At 43.2% G+C, this 15,630-nt stretch overlaps 1 protein-coding gene across 2 annotated transcripts in view; it reads left to right on the top strand.

The window, feature by feature from the left end:
• Positions 1-15,630, top strand: part of LOC106601437 (glutamate receptor ionotropic, NMDA 2C) — a 69,278-nt gene that overhangs the window by 33,827 nt on the left and 19,821 nt on the right. For both annotated transcript variants that reach the window (XM_045720268.1, XM_045720269.1), the window contains exons 3-5: positions 3,426-4,024; positions 7,064-7,178; positions 10,702-10,913. In XM_045720268.1, the coding sequence (XP_045576224.1) occupies positions 3,426-4,024; positions 7,064-7,178; positions 10,702-10,913 (926 nt within the window). The remainder of the gene's footprint in view (positions 1-3,425; positions 4,025-7,063; positions 7,179-10,701; positions 10,914-15,630) is intronic.

Below are 15,630 nucleotides of genomic sequence, written 5' to 3' on the forward strand. Positions count from 1 at the left end.
CACGTAGTATTGGTAATGGACATCTGTTTCCAACCAGATTCCCTTAAATCCCCCCAAGCCATGTGATTCGGACAGTATTGTCCATGTCCAACAGAATGTATCATCAGATATGGGTTGTGTCCTGATGCATCATGAGTAAGAGCTCCCGAGTGGCGCAGCAGTCTAAGGCACTGTATATCAGTGCTAGAGGTGTCACTACAGACCCTGGTTCGATTCCAGGCTGTATCACAACTGGCTGTGATTGGGAGTCCCATAGGGTGGTGCACAATTGGCCCAGTGTTGTCCAGGGTAGGCTGTCATTGTAAATAAGAATTTGTTCTTAACTAACTTGCCAAGTTAAATAAATAAAAAAAGCTTTAGCATGCTGGGTACGGCTGTAGCTGAGCCTATGGCTGTCTGATGTCCATGCTCAGGGCTCATTTGGACTTCAGTACAGTTCTAATTGAGTGGTTGCTACCACACTTCTCTAGATAGATCCTTAGGGTGTTTTTGGCTGAGAGTCACAGTGTGATTGTGTACACATACTACACACAGGCACAAACACACACACATGCCCTGGAGCAAATTGATTTTACACTCTGCCAGATGAATACTCATGGCATACAAGTGGTGAAAAAAGGCTGCACGCACAGAAAGAAGCCAGTAACTTAAACAGATTTGCTGCAGGACACTGAGAGGAGTTAGAACATTTGTAGATTTATGTCATATTCGCAACCTGCTCCTTTACTAACCTGCATAACACCCATGCTCTTGCTAAGCTAATGTTGCAAGATGTTTTATTGTCCCTTCTACTGTATCACATCTACAGTACCTCCAAGGTAATATAGGAGGAGGTATTTTGTATATGGAAAAGGGTAGAACACAAATTGCTAAATGTTCAATGTTACTAATTGAAATAGAAACAGAGAGGATGTGATATTCAGAGCAATGAGAACGGTCAGTGGAGACACTCAAAGGAATAGACCAGTATGATGTCTGACATCAGGAGACACACAGATGGTTCTAACCTACTTTAGACTTCTCTGAAGGACAACAAGGAGACAGAATGAAACAGCAGAACAAGAGAACAGAGTAGTCCTGGTCTCTGGATACCTGGCTTTCTGTAACCCCAAACCTCAACAAGCTTGATGACCATGACAGAGACAGAGCACAGTCCCCTAGAGAAGGAACGGGACAGGTAAGGTCCAGCTTGAGTGAAGCAGTGACTTCTGGGTACTGCTCTGATAGCATCAAGGAAAAATGGCATTCAGTGCGAAAGTATTAACCTCTTTTTTTTTTAAAAAAAAACTTTAAAAGTGTTCCACACCTGGATTGTGCAACATTTTCCATTCTTCTTTTCAAAATTCTTCAAGCTCTGTCAAGTTGGTGGTTGATCATTGCTAGACAACCATTTTCAGGTCTTGTCATAAATGTTCAAGTTGATTTAAGTCAAAACTGTAGCTCGGCCACTCAGGAACATTCACTGCCTTCTTGGTTAGCAACTCCAGTGTATTTATGGCCTTATGTGTAAGGTTATTGTCCTGCTGAAAGGGGAATTAATCTCCCAGTATCTGGTGGAAAGCAGACTGCACCGTGTCTTCCTCTAGGATTTTGCCTGTGCTTAGCTCCATCCAGCTGCTTTTTTATCCTGAAAAACTCCCCAGTCCTTAACTATTTCAAGCATACACATAACATGATGCAGCCACCACTATGCTTGAAAATATGGAAAGTGGTACTCAGTAATGTGTTATATTGGATTTGCCCCAAACACAACACTTTGTATTCAGGACAAAAGTTAATTGCTTTGCCACATTTCTTGAAGTATTATTTTAGGGCCTTGTTGCAAATAAGATGCATGTTTTGGAATATTTTTATTCGGTAAAGGCTTACTTTTTTTCACTCTGTCAATTAGGTTAGTATTGTGCAGTAACTAAAATTACTAATACTGAAAGTTTTCTCCTATCACAGCCATTAAACTCTGTAAATGTTTTTCTTTCCTTCCTTCTTTTCTTTCCAAAACACTTGAGAGTGCTGTCTCTGATCAACTTTCTCGTTATCTCTATCAAAATGATCTTCTAGACCCTAACCAGTCAGGCTTCAAGATGGGTCCCTCAACCGAGACTGCTCTTCTCTGTGTCAAGGAGACTTTCCGCACTGCCAAAGCTGACTCTGTCCCCTCTGTTCTCATCCTCCTAGATCTATACGCTGTCTTTGACACCGTGAACCATCAGATCCTCCTCTCCACCCTCTCAGGGCTGGGCGTCTCAAGCTCGGCATATTCTTGGATTGCAGCCTTCCTGGCAGGCTGCTCCTACCAAGAGACGTGGAGAGGATCTGTCTGCACAACTTACTCTCACTACTGGTGTCCCCTAGGGCTCGGTTCTAGGCCCTCTCCTCTTCTCTCTATACACCAAGTCATTCGGCTCCATCATATCCTCACATGGTCTCTCCTATCATTTCTATGCGGATGACACTCAACTACATTTCTCCTTCCCCCCTTCTGACACCCAGGTGGTGACACGTATCTCTGCGTGCCTGGCAGATATCTGAACTTGAATGACGGCCCACCACCTCAAGCTTAACCTCGACAAGACGGAGCTGCTCTTCCTTCCGGGGAAGGCCTGCCCGCTCAAAGACCTCTCCATCACGGTTGACAACTCTAGTGTTGCCCTCCCAGAGCGCAACGAACCTTGGCGTGACCCTGGACAACACCCTGTCGTTCTTTGCAAACATCAAAGCAGCGACTCACTCCTGCAGGTCTACAACATCCATAGAGTACGACCCTACCTCACGCAGGAAGTGCTGCAGGTCCTAATCCAGGCACATGGCAACTTGCTGTTGGCTGGGCTTCCACCTTGTGCCATCAAACCCCTGCAACTTATCCAGAACGCTGTAGCCCGCCTGGTTTTCAACCTTCCCAAGTTCTCTCATGTCCCCCCGCTCCTCCGCACACTCCACTGGCTTCCAGTTGAAGCTCTCATCCACTACAAGACCATGGTGCTTACCAACGGAACAGCAAGTGGGAGACACATGGGTTAAAGTGATGAATGGTGCCTGGGCTACAGGGAAAGCAACACCAAACAGAATCACTTACTGTAGAGTACTGCCTCTCAGTCCAGAGACTACACACCACTTCTGGCTGGGCTGGCTGGTGGTCAGGAGCTGGATGGTGTGGACGGAGCACACAGACACACTGTCAAGCTACCCTCAGGATTCTACTGTCATTTCTTGATTATAATTTTTTTTAAATTACATATGACTGGCTGAATTACATAAAACACAATCATATAATTGCCACTAAGCAGGCTATTAAGAAAGTCATTGCATTAGATCATTAGAAGGTTTTAATTGTGCTTGTTAGATAAATTGAGCAAATTGATTGAGCTTATAACTATCCATAAAGGGCTGTTATCAGTTCTCACTCTGCTGTCTGTGTCTCTCTGCAGGGCGACGGCTCCACGTTCCTCCAGCTGGGCTCCTCCATCGAGCAGCAGATTAACGGCATGTTCAAGGTGATGGAGGAGTACAACTGGGACAGCTTTGTGGTCATCACCAGCCTGTACCCGGGCTACGAGGTCTACGTGGACTATGTCAAGACCTTCACTGACACCAGCTACTTCATGTGGGAACTGCAGGACGTGCTGACCTTCGACATGTCTGCCGACGGCATGAACGACATCCGGGCACGGCGCCTGCTGCAGCAGATTGACGCCCAGGTACTGCTGGTATACTGCTCCCACGAGGAGGCCCAGTACCTGTTCAGTATGGCCGGAGAGGCCGGCCTGCTGGGGCCTGGCTACATCTGGATCCTCCCCAGCCTTGCCGTGGGGAACCTAGACATGCCCCCACCAAACAGCTTCCCTGTGGGCCTCATCAGCATCATCACCGACCGCTGGCGGATGAGCTTGAGGAAGAGGGTGCGGGATGGGGTGGCCATCGTGGTCAAAGGGGTGCAGAGCTTCCGCAAACAGAGGGGCTTCATCCCCGAGGGCCACAACGACTGCCACAGCCCTGTTAGGGCATCTTCTAATGATACACTGTTCAGGTGAGTGGAGGTGGGGGGATGGAAGGGGTGCATACTGACATACTGTAAGTTGGAGATTGTTCATTGCAATAAGAGAAGCCAACCAAAATGGAGCGATTAAGTGATACAGTTTTAGTCGGAAGTTTACATACAACTTAGCCAAATACATTTAAACTCAGTTTGTCACAATTCCTGACATTTAATCCTAGTAAACATTCCCTGTCTTAGATCAGTTAGGATCACCACTTTATTTTAAGAATGTGAAATGTCAGAATAATAATAGAGAGAATGATTTATTTCAGCTTTTATTTCTTTCATCATATCCTAGTGGGTCAGAAGTATACATACACTCAATTAGTATTTGGTAGCAGTGCCTTTAAATTGTTTAACTTGGGTCAAACGTGTCGGGTAGCCTTCCACAAGCTCCCCACAATAAGTTGGGTGAATTTTGGCCCGTTCCTCCTGACAGAGCTGGTGTAACTGAGTCAGGTTTGTAGGCCTCCTTGCTCACACACACTTTTTCAGTTCTGCCCACAAATCTTCTATAGGATTGAGGTCAGGGCTTTGTGATGGCCATTCCAATACCTTGACTTTGTTGTACTTAAGCCATTTCGCCACAACTTTGGAAGTATGCTTGGGGTCATTGTCCATTTGGAAGACCCATTTGCGACCAAGCTTTAACTTCCTGACTGATGTCTTGAGATGTTGCTTCTATATATCCACATAATTTTCCACCCTCATGATGCCATCTATTTTGTGAAGTGCACCAGTCCCTCCTGCAGCAAAGCACCCCCACAACATTATGCTGCCACCCCTGTCCTTCACGGTTGGGATGGTGTTCTTCGGCTTGCAAGCCTCCCCCTTTTTCCTCCAAACATAACGATGGTAATTATGGCCAAACAGTCCTATTTTTGTTTCTTCAGACCAGAGGACATTTCTCAAAAAAGTACGATCTTTGTCCCCAAGTGCAGTTGCAAACCGTTGTCTGACTTTTTTATGGTGGTTTTGCAGCAGTGGCTTTTCCTTGCTGAGCGGCTTTTCAGGTTATGTCAATATAGGACTCGTTTTACTGTGGATATAGATACTTTTGTACCTGTTTCCTCCAGCATCTTCACAAGGTCCTTTGCTGATATTCTGGGATTGATTTGCACTTTTCGCACCAAAGTACGTTCATCTCTAGGAGACAGAACGCGTCTCCTTCCTGAGCGGTATGACGGCTGCGTGGTGCCATGGTGTTTATACTTGCGTACTATTGTTTGTACAGATGAACGTGGTACCTTCAGGCATTTGAAAATTGCTCCCAAGGATGAACCAGACTTGTGGAGGTCTACAATTTTTTTCTGAGGTCTTGGCTGATTTCTTTAGATTTTCCCATGATGTCAAGCAAAGAGGCACTGAGTCTGAAGGTAGGCCTTGAAATACATCCACAGGTACACCTCCAATTGACTCAAATTATGTCAATTAGCCTATCAGAAGCTTCTAAAGCCATGACATAATTTTCTGGAATTTTCCAAGCTGTTTAAAGGCACAGTCAACTTAGTGTATGTAAACTTCTGACCCACTGGAATTGTGATACAGTGAATTATAAGTGAAATAATCTGTCTGTAAACAATTGTTGGAAAGATGACTTGTGTCATGCACAAAGTAGATGTCCTAACCGACTTGCCAAAACTATAGTTTGTAAACAAGAAATTTGTGGAGTGGTTGAAAAACAAGTTTTAATGACTCCAACCTAAGTGTATGTAAACTTCCAACATCAACTGTAACTGTAGCAGATTGAGAAGGACTGACTTGAAACAGAGAGAGAGAGTTGGCAACATCAGTCAACAGTTGCCCAACAGTCATTTAGCTGTGGCTCTCCATCTGCTTAATGTTGTGGTGGGTGGCAACATGGTACTCTCCCTGTCACTCCCTTAACCCCTGCCTGCCAACTCATCCATCCTACCTCTGTCCCATCACCTCACTGTTGGAAGCACTGGCATCACAGAGAGATAATGTGGCCTGTCATACCTGCCCAGCCCAGCCCAGCCCAAAAGAGCAATCTGGCGCCATCTGTGCCAGGGAACATGGAGCAAATCCTATTTGGTTCCAGAACATTTTTAATCAGCCAAAGGGAGGCTCGGCTTCTGTAGGGAAAACAGATTCAGCGTCAGCATTTGGCACTAGCTAAGGTCATTGAGACTGGACTGGGAGGATTGGAGAGTTTCCAGGCAGGGTACAGGGGGTATTCTTTATACATGTTTGTGGACCAGGATCGTAATATGAAATCTGACACAGTTCAGTAGTATTAAAACATCACTTTCTCCTCAGAAGTAATTTTCTCTTTTCTGAAAGTGGCTAGCCTGAGGGAAAGATAACTTATCTTTTTATAAATCGAAACCCTTCATGAAAAGGAGAACCGTCTGGGCAGCTGTATTTCAGCCTTTGATTTGAGTCATGCTGCTGTTTCCAACCCCTACGATTTTCCACTTTAAAGACAAAAAAATCCTGAGTGGAATAGCAATGACCAAAGTTGGTAATATGAGGGTCCGGCAAGCAGGACAAAGCCTGGTATAGCATTCTTCGTCTGCTCTCCACTCTTTTATTTCCCTCCCTGGCACAATGTTGTTCTTTCTCACAGACCTCCCTATTCAAAGGGACCCACTTCAAACGGTGCAGTGCCTCGCTCTCTCCTCGGCGGTCAATAGACTCAACACCTCATTTAATTAGCTCTCTTTTTAATGAGCTTTTGATTATAAATCACTCCACCTGTTAATAAGATTATCACAGATTACCAGATTAAACAAGCCTTTCCCATGGACTAGACAGTTCATTACCCAGCATGCTTTCATCACCTCTGCTGGACTGAGAGAGAGGGGGAGGAGAGGTGAGAGAGCAGCCTCGCAGTGCGTGATGACAGGTAGTTCACAACACGTCGATAGCTATGTGCACAACAAGCAGCAGGTAGTGCTTTAGAAATAGGATGAAACCATTGGAAGATTGGATTAATGGACATTAACGACTATTAGTATAATGTTGTAATGAGTATTTAACTCTTTGATTGATTTCCCTTGTTTTCAGGCACATGTTAAACGTAACATGGGAACACAACGACTTCTCGTTCAACCCTGGTGGGTATCTGATCAACCCAGCTATGGTCATCATCACCTTAGATCGAGAGAGACAGTGGGATAAGGTGAGACATTACACTTCATTATATTCCTCACAATCAGTAAAACTAGGGTTAGTCTTTGTGTTATCTGACTACAAGTTAATAAGGCTATATAACCTGCTCGTTACGAAAGGAAAAACTCCAAAAAGTGTTATTAACAACACATGAATTACTGCCTCATTCACTGTGTGTTTCCATGAACTATCACTGACAGGTCTTGACTTGGGCATATTGTGGGCTGTTACGTTTCCTTTGCATCACCTGTTACAAAATACAGACTGTCCACCTAATAGGCTAGCATTTTGCTCTAACTGCCTCCTACCAATCACAGTGTCCTAACCGGCCACTATACCCAGTGTCTCTCCATACCACAGGCCTAGTGTGATTACACGTCTGACTGATCTCCCTACAAACACCAGCTATTCAAATGAGCCTGCCTAGCTTTTCACTACCTCAGAGCCACCGACTCTTAGCGAACGGAACCTTGTCTCACATATTCATCCCACCTTCACAACACACCTTCCCTCTCCCTGTAACGCCCTTCTTATTGACGGTTGATATTGTCAGGAGGTTCCCAGTAGGGAGTAGACACTGAAGGGAGGTGGAGGTTAGTTTTCTCCTTAAATGCAGTCAGTGGTTGAATGGAGGTTGATGTGTGTCAGAGCATGTTGGGCCAAACCACGTCTCTGGGTAAACAGCTCCGGGCCTTCTCCAGCTTATTACATGCCATCGATGTTCTCTCAAGGTTGGTTCCTATTAATTTCAGGTATGTTATTGTAACTGAGGCCTATGCCTCTGTAATTTGGAGGGTCTGACAGCGGGCTGTACTGAAGGCTATCAGACGTGTGGTTGGTCAGAGAGAGAGAGAGAGAGGAGTAGTCTATTGACAGCTTGTGCCAATGGAAAGGTTGCAATTAAAAATACAACAGAAAATGAACGTAGCTGTTGCAGAGTCCACTTTGAGGTCGAGAAGTCAACAAACTTACTGCTGTACGTGATCTAAAAGACTCCTCTTTAAACTCTGTTACTGGAAATATCTGAGCTACTCAAAATATTACCTGAAGTAATACTTCAAAAGAATAACAAGAAGACATGCTCATTCATTGCAGATCAATGAGGCAAACTTACACTGAGTGTACAAAACATTAGGAACACCTGCCCTTTCCATGACATAGGTGAATCCGGGTGAAAGATATGATCCCTTATTAATGTCACTTGTTAAATCCACTTCAATCAGTGTAGATGAAGAGGAGGAGACAGGTTAAATAATACTTTTTTACCCTTGAGACAACTGAGACATGGATTGTGCATGTGTGCCATTCAGAGGGTGAATGGGCAAGACTAAATATTTAAGTGCCTTTGAACAGGGTATGGTAGTAGGTGCCAGGCGCACTGGTTTGAGTGTGTCAAGAACTGCAACACTGCTGGGTTTTTCACACTCAACAGTTTCACGTGTGTATCAGGAATGATCCACCACCCAAAGGACATCCAGCTAACTTGACACAACAGTGAGAAGCATTGGAGACAACATGGGCCAGAATGCCTATGGAACGCTTTCGACACCTTGTAGAGTCCATGCCCCAACGAATTAAGGCTCGAAGAAGAAGAGAAGGAAAAGAAGAGAAAGAAAAGAAGAGAAGAGAAGGAGAAGAAGAGAAGAAGAGAAGGAGAATAAGAGAAGAAGAAGAGAAGAAGAAGAAGAAGAAGAGGAGGAGAAGAAGTCTTTCTCTCTCCTTAATTTTAGCCAGTCTCAGCCTTAAAGTATGTTTCTGGATTTGACAACAGCTAATGGGGATCCTAATAAAATACAAAAAATACCAAATCATTAGGAACATTGCTCACTCCAAGTATTATCCAAGCTCAGGCTATAGGTATTTGAGATCTTGGCTTCCTCTCTCATCTCCAATATGTTACAAAGGCAAACTGACAAGTCTGTTCTTTGACACAAACCAAGAGGTTTGGCTCTGTAAAGCCAGTAAAAAGAGTGAGGGGACACTCTTACGCAACAATTTTGATGTTCTCATCTTTTACCATTGTGATCCATTGACAAGGCCCATAAACTGGGAAAAAGGAAAACAAGAGGATTAATCAAGAGTCCAGCAGGAGAGACAGGAATAACTAAGCATACCAGTAAAACAGAGGATATTCTAATAGTTGTATTTTGTTGTGCTTTGTGACATCTGACAATAATGACTGCAATAATCAGATAACTTCCAGTATTTGAACCAGTGTGTCTGTAGTGACTCCTCTAGCACTGAGATGCAGTGCCTTAGACCGCTGCCCCACCCGGCAGCCGGGATATGTCAAATATTATTATTGTTATTGTAAGCGTGTAACTTTCAATGCTCACTTTATTGCATCTTAGATGCCTCAGAGTTGGCCAAACATCATTTTAGTGACCCCTGACATGAATTAAAGATTGCAGTGCAATCCATACATTCTAAAAAGTTATTGACCAGTATTCTGCCATTGTAGAGGTAGTTGATTGAACACAAACATGTTGTTAAATGTTGTTAATGTGAGCAATGAAATTGTTTTACCCTGCAGCCTATTGTTGCTGATACGTGTGACAATCCGCCAATATATTGACAGAAACATAAAAGTGGATCAATATGCTCTATGTGCAAACACAGTAACAATGAATACAATTATCAACACAGTTCACGATCCATTTTAATGTAGCTCCGCAATAATTAGGAGGCATAAAAAACAATTAACACAAAAACATTCTGGAGAGAATACTTATTCGACTCTTTGTTTAACCTTAAACAACTCTTAATTATGGAACTTCACCGATTAAAGGCACAATATGTGTGCCATTAAGAACGGTTAAATCATCATCACTATGTAAAAGTTTACAACCTCATTCTCAACACATAAAACCATAGAGAACAATAATAGAAGTGTTACTGCATTGGGCTCTGTGAAAGCCACAGTTTAATTACTGCGTGTGATCACTTTTTTTCTGAGTCACTGCAATGAAGCAGAGAAGTGCTATTCAGCATACTGAACTACTTCATCACCACTGAGAACTGTGTTTGGTAATAGAGGAAACAACAGATAAAGAGTTTGGTCCTCTGTGACCGGCTGATCCTCACAGCTTAAGTACAGATGTTCAGAGTGAGACTAGACAAACTTCTCTAACTTAGTGCAAGGAGACATCACAGGTGGTGCAACTCCTCAGTGTGTCCCTCAGGATTGTTGAGGTCTATTTAAAATGGGCAAAGATCTTGTCTTTCTGCATCCTGATATATATTTGATCGACTGTATGTTTTCCTTGTGGAAATGAGAGAATCCATCACTTAGCATTCAACAGTAAAATGTATTTAGTTTTTTTCTATAATAAAATACACACGAAAATTTATAACAAAAGATGCAGACATGGAAATAACATTTCCTCGATTTAATCTATCCTGGCATTTCCCACACGGCTGCATCGAAATCTCTGACGAGTAGTTTGCGATGTGATTGTATTGCAGGTTTGAATACCAATAAGCTAAAGTATGACTCATGCCTGTTATTTTCCCTTCTCTCTCTCCTCTTCCAGGTGGGGAACTATGAGATGGGGATCCTGCAGATGAGATACCCGGTGTGGCCTCGATACGGCACCTATCTGGAGCCCGTATCAGATAACAGACACTTGACTGTGGCCACACTGGAGGAACGTCCCTTTGTCATAGTGGAGGCTGTCGACCCCATGACTGGGACCTGTGTCAGCAACACCGTGCCCTGCCGCCGCCAGTCCAACAAGACAGAGACGTAAGTGGAACAATATTCCTTGAAACCTGGTTTTCTCTGATATTAATGACGACAAACGTTTTCTAATGAGAAGGATGAAACAGAGCATAAAAGTGTTGTGTACGACTATGGTCATGTACATCCATTATCCTGTTTCACTAACCATTGCTTGTTGTCAGTGGCAATTTTAGCATGTATATCTTGGTGGGGCAAACTCCCCAAAACATTTTTAGATGCATGCCAGCAAAGCCACTACACAACACAAAACAACTGTCACGTCCTGACCCTAGTAAGATGTCATTTTCTATAGTACATTTACATTTTAGTCATTTAGCAGACGCTCTTATCCAGAGCGACTTACAGTAGTGAATGCATACATTTCATATCATTTCATGCATTTTTTAAATATTTTTTTTACTGGCCCCCCGTGGGAATCAAACCCACAATCCTGGCATTGCAAACACCATGCTCTACCAACTGAGCCACAGGGTAGAGTAAGTCAGGGTGTGTAGTGGGGGAGGTTTGGGTTGTTCTATGTTTTCTATTTCTATGTTTAAGTTCTAGTTTCTCTATTTCTATGTTGGGGTTGTTTGGGTTGATCTCTAATTGGAGGCAGCTGATCCTCGTTGCCTCTGATTGGAGATCATATTTAAGTAGGGATTTTCTTCCTGTTTGTTTATGTGTTTTTTCGTCGGGGTGGGCACCTGATGGAACTGTTTGGGTGTTTTGTTGTTTTCTGTTTTAAGTGTATTCATTAAAAAGGAAATATGAGCACTTCACACGCCGCGCCTTGGTCCCCTTAAGACGACCCATGTTACAACAACACTAAATAATACATTAATTGCACTATAACGGTGACCAACAGTGCCCACAAACTGTTCAAATCAAATTTTATTGGTCACATACACATGGTTAGCAGATGTTAATGCGAGTGTAGCAAAATGCTTGTGCTTCTAGTTCCAACAGTGCAGTAATATCTAACAAGTAATCTAACAATTCCCCACCAACTACCTAATACACACAAATCTAAAGGGTTGATTGAGAATATGTACGTATATGGATGAGCGATGGCCGAGCGGCATAGGCAAGGTGCAGTAGATGGTATAAAATACAGTATATACATGTGATATGAGTAATGTAAGATATGTAAACATTATTAGTGGCATTATTTAAACTGCCATTATTTAAAGTGACTAGTGATCCATTTATTAAAGTGTCCAGTGATTGGGTCTCAATACAGTATATACATGTGATATGAGTAATGCAAGATATGTAGACATTATTAAAGTGGCATTATTTAGAGTGACATTAGGGCCTACATAAAGCTGTTCAGCACCATGGAGTGAATCCTTAACACTGCTACACCTGGCTATCAGCAGAGCTTTGTCTGGCAGCGAAACAGTTCATTCAGCCTCGTTTACTGCTTTAAAAAAAAAGCATAACTGATATGGCTGACTTTCTTAAAACAAAAATATGGTTCTACTGACAATTGAGATGTACAAACTATGGCACAAGCGGATAAGAGGCAATCCGTAATTTCGATTAAGACAATAATGAGCGATCTAGGGCGGACATAGTCAATATAACTATTTGTTCACCTCTTTTGAAATGTACAGTGACAGAATTCAGAACATGGGTCGTTCTTACAGTATTCTCCCTGTATACCAAGACAGAACCATAGGATAAATAAAGGGGGCATATAAGCAGACAATGAAAGCTCTTACAATATTCAATTATTACATTTCTCTAAAACAGGCTATAGGCTACATGTGCATCACCAAGTCAGAACAGTAGGCAAAATTATGAGGGGGAAAGGGACCAAATTATTAGGGTGAGGCACATGGGCTACTAACAGATTACTTCACAACATACACTTAGTATTACTTTCTTAGCTACAGTATACATATCTCCCTGGCATATTACATCATTTATGCAGCAGCATACAATACATTTTGGACTCAACTTCTTGTGCTGTGCTCACTTGAACAGGAAGGTGAAGCGGCAATCTTTGTGGGCAATTTTTGTAATCAAACTTTGTCATCAAAGTCTGGCATTCTCTGGATTTATGGTCCTTTCAAGACAATTGGGAACTCTGAAATAAACAAAGTCGAATCATGAAGTCAGTGATCTTCAGGTCAGAGCTCTAGAAAGAGGCCGGAGTTCTGAGTTGGATGACCGTTCAAAACGTATTTTCCCAGTCGAAGCTAGTTTTTTTCAGAGTTCCCAGTTCCCAGTTGTTTCAGAGTTCCCAGCATGACCAATGTATTCAACCTTTTCTGGCTCATGGCATGTGAGTGTTTATCCTTTTATGCTTGGAAAAGAGACCCTTAACACACCCACTCCACTGAATAGCAGGCTAGTGATTGCTTTGCAATGCTTGCAGTTATCCACTGATTTCTTCCAAACCACTCATTGTTGAATTTGCGATTTCCAACTTGTTGTGTAATCTTTATGTCCAATGGCCGATGAGCACCGATACGTTTTATCTATAATTTTTCTTCATATGACAAGGATTGAAAATAATTTGCCAGTAGATTGTTGACGTAATTCATGAAGATGACTGCTTGTCTAGCTTGCTAGCTAAGATTTTGAAAGTATGATGTTTACATGATCAGTCCAATCAAAGGTATGGTAGATATAATGTGATTTGACATCATTTTATCTGTGGCCAATGACCTTGAGCCTTCTTGGATGGGCACTTCTAATGTAACTCTGTTGCAGCACCCAATGGGGTTTGAATTTTCGAGCTCTCCCTGTAGATTTTGCGGTAACGTTGTGTCCCCATGAGTGACAGAACACTGAGCCAATCATGGCGCAACTAAAGAACATCACCAACTTTCCATATTTTCCACTGGCTGCCCCACCACCACAGAAAGCACTGAGCTAGGCTGAAACACCTGCATTTTGGAGCTGTCTTACTCAAGAAATCAAAAAAGAGACCATGTTTGTAAGCAGCTTTATTAAAAAAAATTGGGTTTATTGTTTGCAAACTGATATGTGACACATATGAATCCCAAAATAACATGCAGATCAGGCAACACATTATTTAGCTGAACAGGTGGGGCTCAAATCAGGTGGGGCTCTCCCCCACCTTCCCTCAATGACGGGTTGCCACTACCTGTTGAACGTAAACTGAGCTAAGAACTACCACAGACACCATATTAATGACACGCTCCAACATGTGCCATTAGGTGTGAAGAGGATGAACAGTGTCTTCCCCTACCATTAGCCCAGCCATGAGTCCTTATCATACAATGGGGTGAGATCTTCATTAAAGCAGACAGCCAGAGTGCGACATCACAGTAATCACAGTGTGACCCAATAAGGGAAATATATGTGCTGCTTGCTGGGATATCAATTAGATGGGCCGATTAGGCCGCCTCATCAATCCTGGACACCTAGAGACTGATAGTGATGTTCATTAGTGAATGGATATGGGGAAAGGAAACATTATCCATTACTGACAATGGTTGTTAATGAGAAGAGGGGATGAGCTCAATTCAGTGAAAATCTGCTTGGGAAGCAGACCAGATCTTTTTTTAGCTTGCACTGACCAAAACACCCCATTATTATAATCTGCATAGTTCTAGTGTGTTTTGTCTTGACTTAGATTGCAGTTTGCCATGTTGAACAAGGAAACATTTTCCTTGATTTCATATGGGAGAAATTGGCTAACCCAAGTGAGCAACTAAATGATGCAGTTAGTGGGTTGAGATAGAGGCCCAATGATTGATAATGTTAAAACACCAACAGCCATGAAACTAAAGACCAGCCCTGGGGGCTGATGCTAATAATGGACCCCAGGGCTGTGGTGTTTTTTTATCCTGGCCGCCAGTCATATTTCCTGGCCGGCAGGACAGGGAGCAAGAGGACCTGGCATTCTCATTTATTAAGGGCCATCAGCTGCCTCTCTCAGAAACCGCTTCCATGCCCCAAGACTCCCGCCGAGGCCCGTATCGCCCATAACTCACACCTACACGACTCGTCCGAGCTGGGTGCCAGCGCCACGAGCCATCCGTCAGGTGGGAGTATTTCTGGGCCCTCTGTTCCAATCCCTCAAGCCCTCAGCAGACGAGAGAAACGAGGAAGCCTGCGTACCGGACCATCTGTGCGGCTTCGCATGGAGACACGCTTATTCCTCCTTGAAGAGACAAAACAAACAGTCACTCTGTTCACTCTGCTCCACTGTGGTCAGACTGATATAACTCCTCCTTATGTGTCAGGTTGTCCAGAGAGACAAGTCCTATTCTTCTGTAAAGCTCTTTGTAATGTTTTTCACTTCACTAGCTTGTTACAGACCCTTACAGTGACCACACGTCAGCGCATTAGCCTCTTGCCATTGCTGGTGATCCATAGGTGAACAGTAGCGTTGATGTTAGACGATGATGTCATCATATAACAATTTTGCCTAATGAGAGCGAGATGATAATAGGTTGATTTGATTAAAACTGAGACTGGGTTCAGCAGTGGGTGAGCCCCCCCCCGAGCGACACATTGGCAGGAACAATGCACAGCACCGTGGTCCAATTAAGTTTGTTTCAAAGGTGAACGTTTCAAGGGATTCCTGCTGGATATAGGGACCCAAAACAACAGTGCCTTTGGATTTCCTTCAGACAACAAGCAGATACCCATTTACACAAATAATTGTTTTTGTGGTGACAACACACAAACATTTGTAGCAAACACACAAACTCGTGAACACACATGCACACACACACACACACACACACACACACAC

The sequence above is a fragment of the Salmo salar genome, chromosome ssa06, assembly GCF_905237065.1.
Source record: "Salmo salar chromosome ssa06, Ssal_v3.1, whole genome shotgun sequence".
In the NCBI taxonomy this organism is placed as follows: Eukaryota; Metazoa; Chordata; class Actinopteri; order Salmoniformes; family Salmonidae; genus Salmo; species Salmo salar.